This window comes from Mandrillus leucophaeus, unplaced genomic scaffold (genome assembly GCF_000951045.1).
Source record: "Mandrillus leucophaeus isolate KB7577 unplaced genomic scaffold, Mleu.le_1.0 Scaffold251, whole genome shotgun sequence".
Lineage (NCBI taxonomy): Eukaryota > Metazoa > Chordata > Mammalia > Primates > Cercopithecidae > Mandrillus > Mandrillus leucophaeus.
Window position 1 is genome coordinate 2,325,965 of NW_012102599.1, and position 1,863 is coordinate 2,327,827.

The 1,863-nt window shown below is 45.7% G+C and overlaps 1 protein-coding gene across 1 annotated transcript in view; it reads left to right on the top strand.

Moving 5' to 3' along the window:
- Positions 1-385, top strand: part of LOC105542164 — a 5,551-nt gene extending 5,166 nt beyond the window's left edge. Inside the window, exon 4 of the mRNA XM_011983583.1 lies at positions 170-385. Coding sequence (XP_011838973.1) covers positions 170-249 — 80 coding nt within the window. The 3' untranslated portion in view covers positions 250-385. The remainder of the gene's footprint in view (positions 1-169) is intronic.
- Positions 386-1,863: the final 1,478 nt, after the last annotated feature.

Here is a 1,863-nt window from a genome sequence, read left to right on the forward strand (position 1 = left end):
CCCTCCCCTCCCCCTCCTCTCCTCCCCTCTCCTCCTTCTCTCTCTCTTTCTTTCTTTCTTTCTTTCTCTCTCTCTCTTTCTCTTTCTGTCTTTCTGTCTGTCTTTCCTTTCCTTTCTCTCTTTCTCTCTCTCTCTTTCTCTCTTTTCTTTCTCTTTCTTTCTTTCTCAGGGTCTCACTTTGTCACCCAGTTTGGAATGCATTGGCATGAACACGGCTCACTGCAACCTCAACCTCCCAGGCCGAAGTGACCCTCCAGCTCAGCTTTCAGAGTAGCTGTGATATGGTTTGGCTGTGTCCCCACCCACATCTCATCTTGAAACCCAGTGGAAGGTAATTGAATCATGGGGGCAAGACTTTCCTGTGCTGTTATTGTGATAGTGAATAAGTCTCATGAGATCTGATGGTTTTAAAAAGAGTTCTGGCTGGGCATGGTGGTGGGCACCTGTAATCTGAACTACTAGGGAGGCTGAGGCAGAGCGAATTGCTTGAACCTGGGAGAAGGAGGTTGCAGTGAGCCAAGATTGCACCACTGCACTCCAGCCTGGGCAACAGAGAAAGACTCTGTCTCAAAACAAAAAAAAAAAAAAAAAAAAAAGGAGTTCCTCTGCACAAGCTCTGTCTCTTTGCCTGCTGCCATCCATGTAAGATGTGACTTGCTTTTCCTTGCCCTCACTATGATTGTGAGTCTTCCCCAGCCATGTGGAACTGTAAGTCCAAATAAACCTCTTTCTTTTGTAAATTGCCCAGTCTTGGGTATGTCTATCAGCAGCATGGAAATGGACTAATACAGTAAATTGGTACCAGTAGAGTAGGGTGTTGCTGAAAAGATACCTGAAAATGTGAAAGTGACTTCAGAACTGGGTAGCAAGCAAACATTGGAACAGTTTGGAGGGCTCAGAAGAAGACAGGAAAATGTGGAAAAGTTTGGAACTTCCAAGAGACTTGTTGAATGGCTTTGACAAAAATGCTGATAGTGATATGAACATAAGATCCAGTCTGAGGTGGTTTCAGATGGAGATGAGGAACTTGTTGGGAACTGAAGCAAAGGTGACTCTTGTTATGTTTTAGCAAAGAGACTGGTGATGTTTTGCCCCTGCCCTAGAAATTTGTGGGACTTTGAACCTGAGGGAGATGATTTAGGGTATCTGATGGAAGACATTTCTTTTTTCTTTTTTTTTTTTTTTGAGATGGAGTCTCGCACTGTTGCCTGGGGTGGAGTGCAGTGGTGGGATCTCGGCTCACTGGGTTCAAGCAATTCTCCTGCCTCAGCCTCCCGAGTAGCTGGGATTACAGGCATCCACCACCATGCCCGACTAATTTTTGGTATTTTTAGTAGAGACAGGGTTTTGCTATGTTGGCCAGCGGAAGACATTTCTAAGCAGCAAAGCATTCAAGAGGTGACTTGGGTGTTGTTAAAGGCATTCTGTTTTGACCGGGTGCGGTGGCTCACACCTGTAATCCCAGCACTTTGGGAGGCTGAGGAGGGTGGATCAAGAGGTCAGGAGTTCGAGAACAGCCTGGCCAATATGATGAAACCCTGTGTCTACTAGAAATACAAAAATTAGCTAGGCATGGTGGTGTGCGCCTGTAGTCCCAGCTGCTTGGGAGGCTGAGGCAGGAGAATCGCCTGAACCCAGGAGTTGGAGGTTCCAGTGAGCCGAGATCATGCCACTGACAGCAACCTGGGCAACAGATTGAGACTCCATCTCAAAAAAAAAGGCATTCAGTTTTACCAGTTTTATAAGGGAAACAGAGCATAAAAGTTTGAGAAATTTGCAGCTTGACAATGCGATAGAAAAGAACATCCCATTTTCCGAGAGGAAATTCAAGCTGGCTGCAAAAATTTGCATAAGTACCAAGGA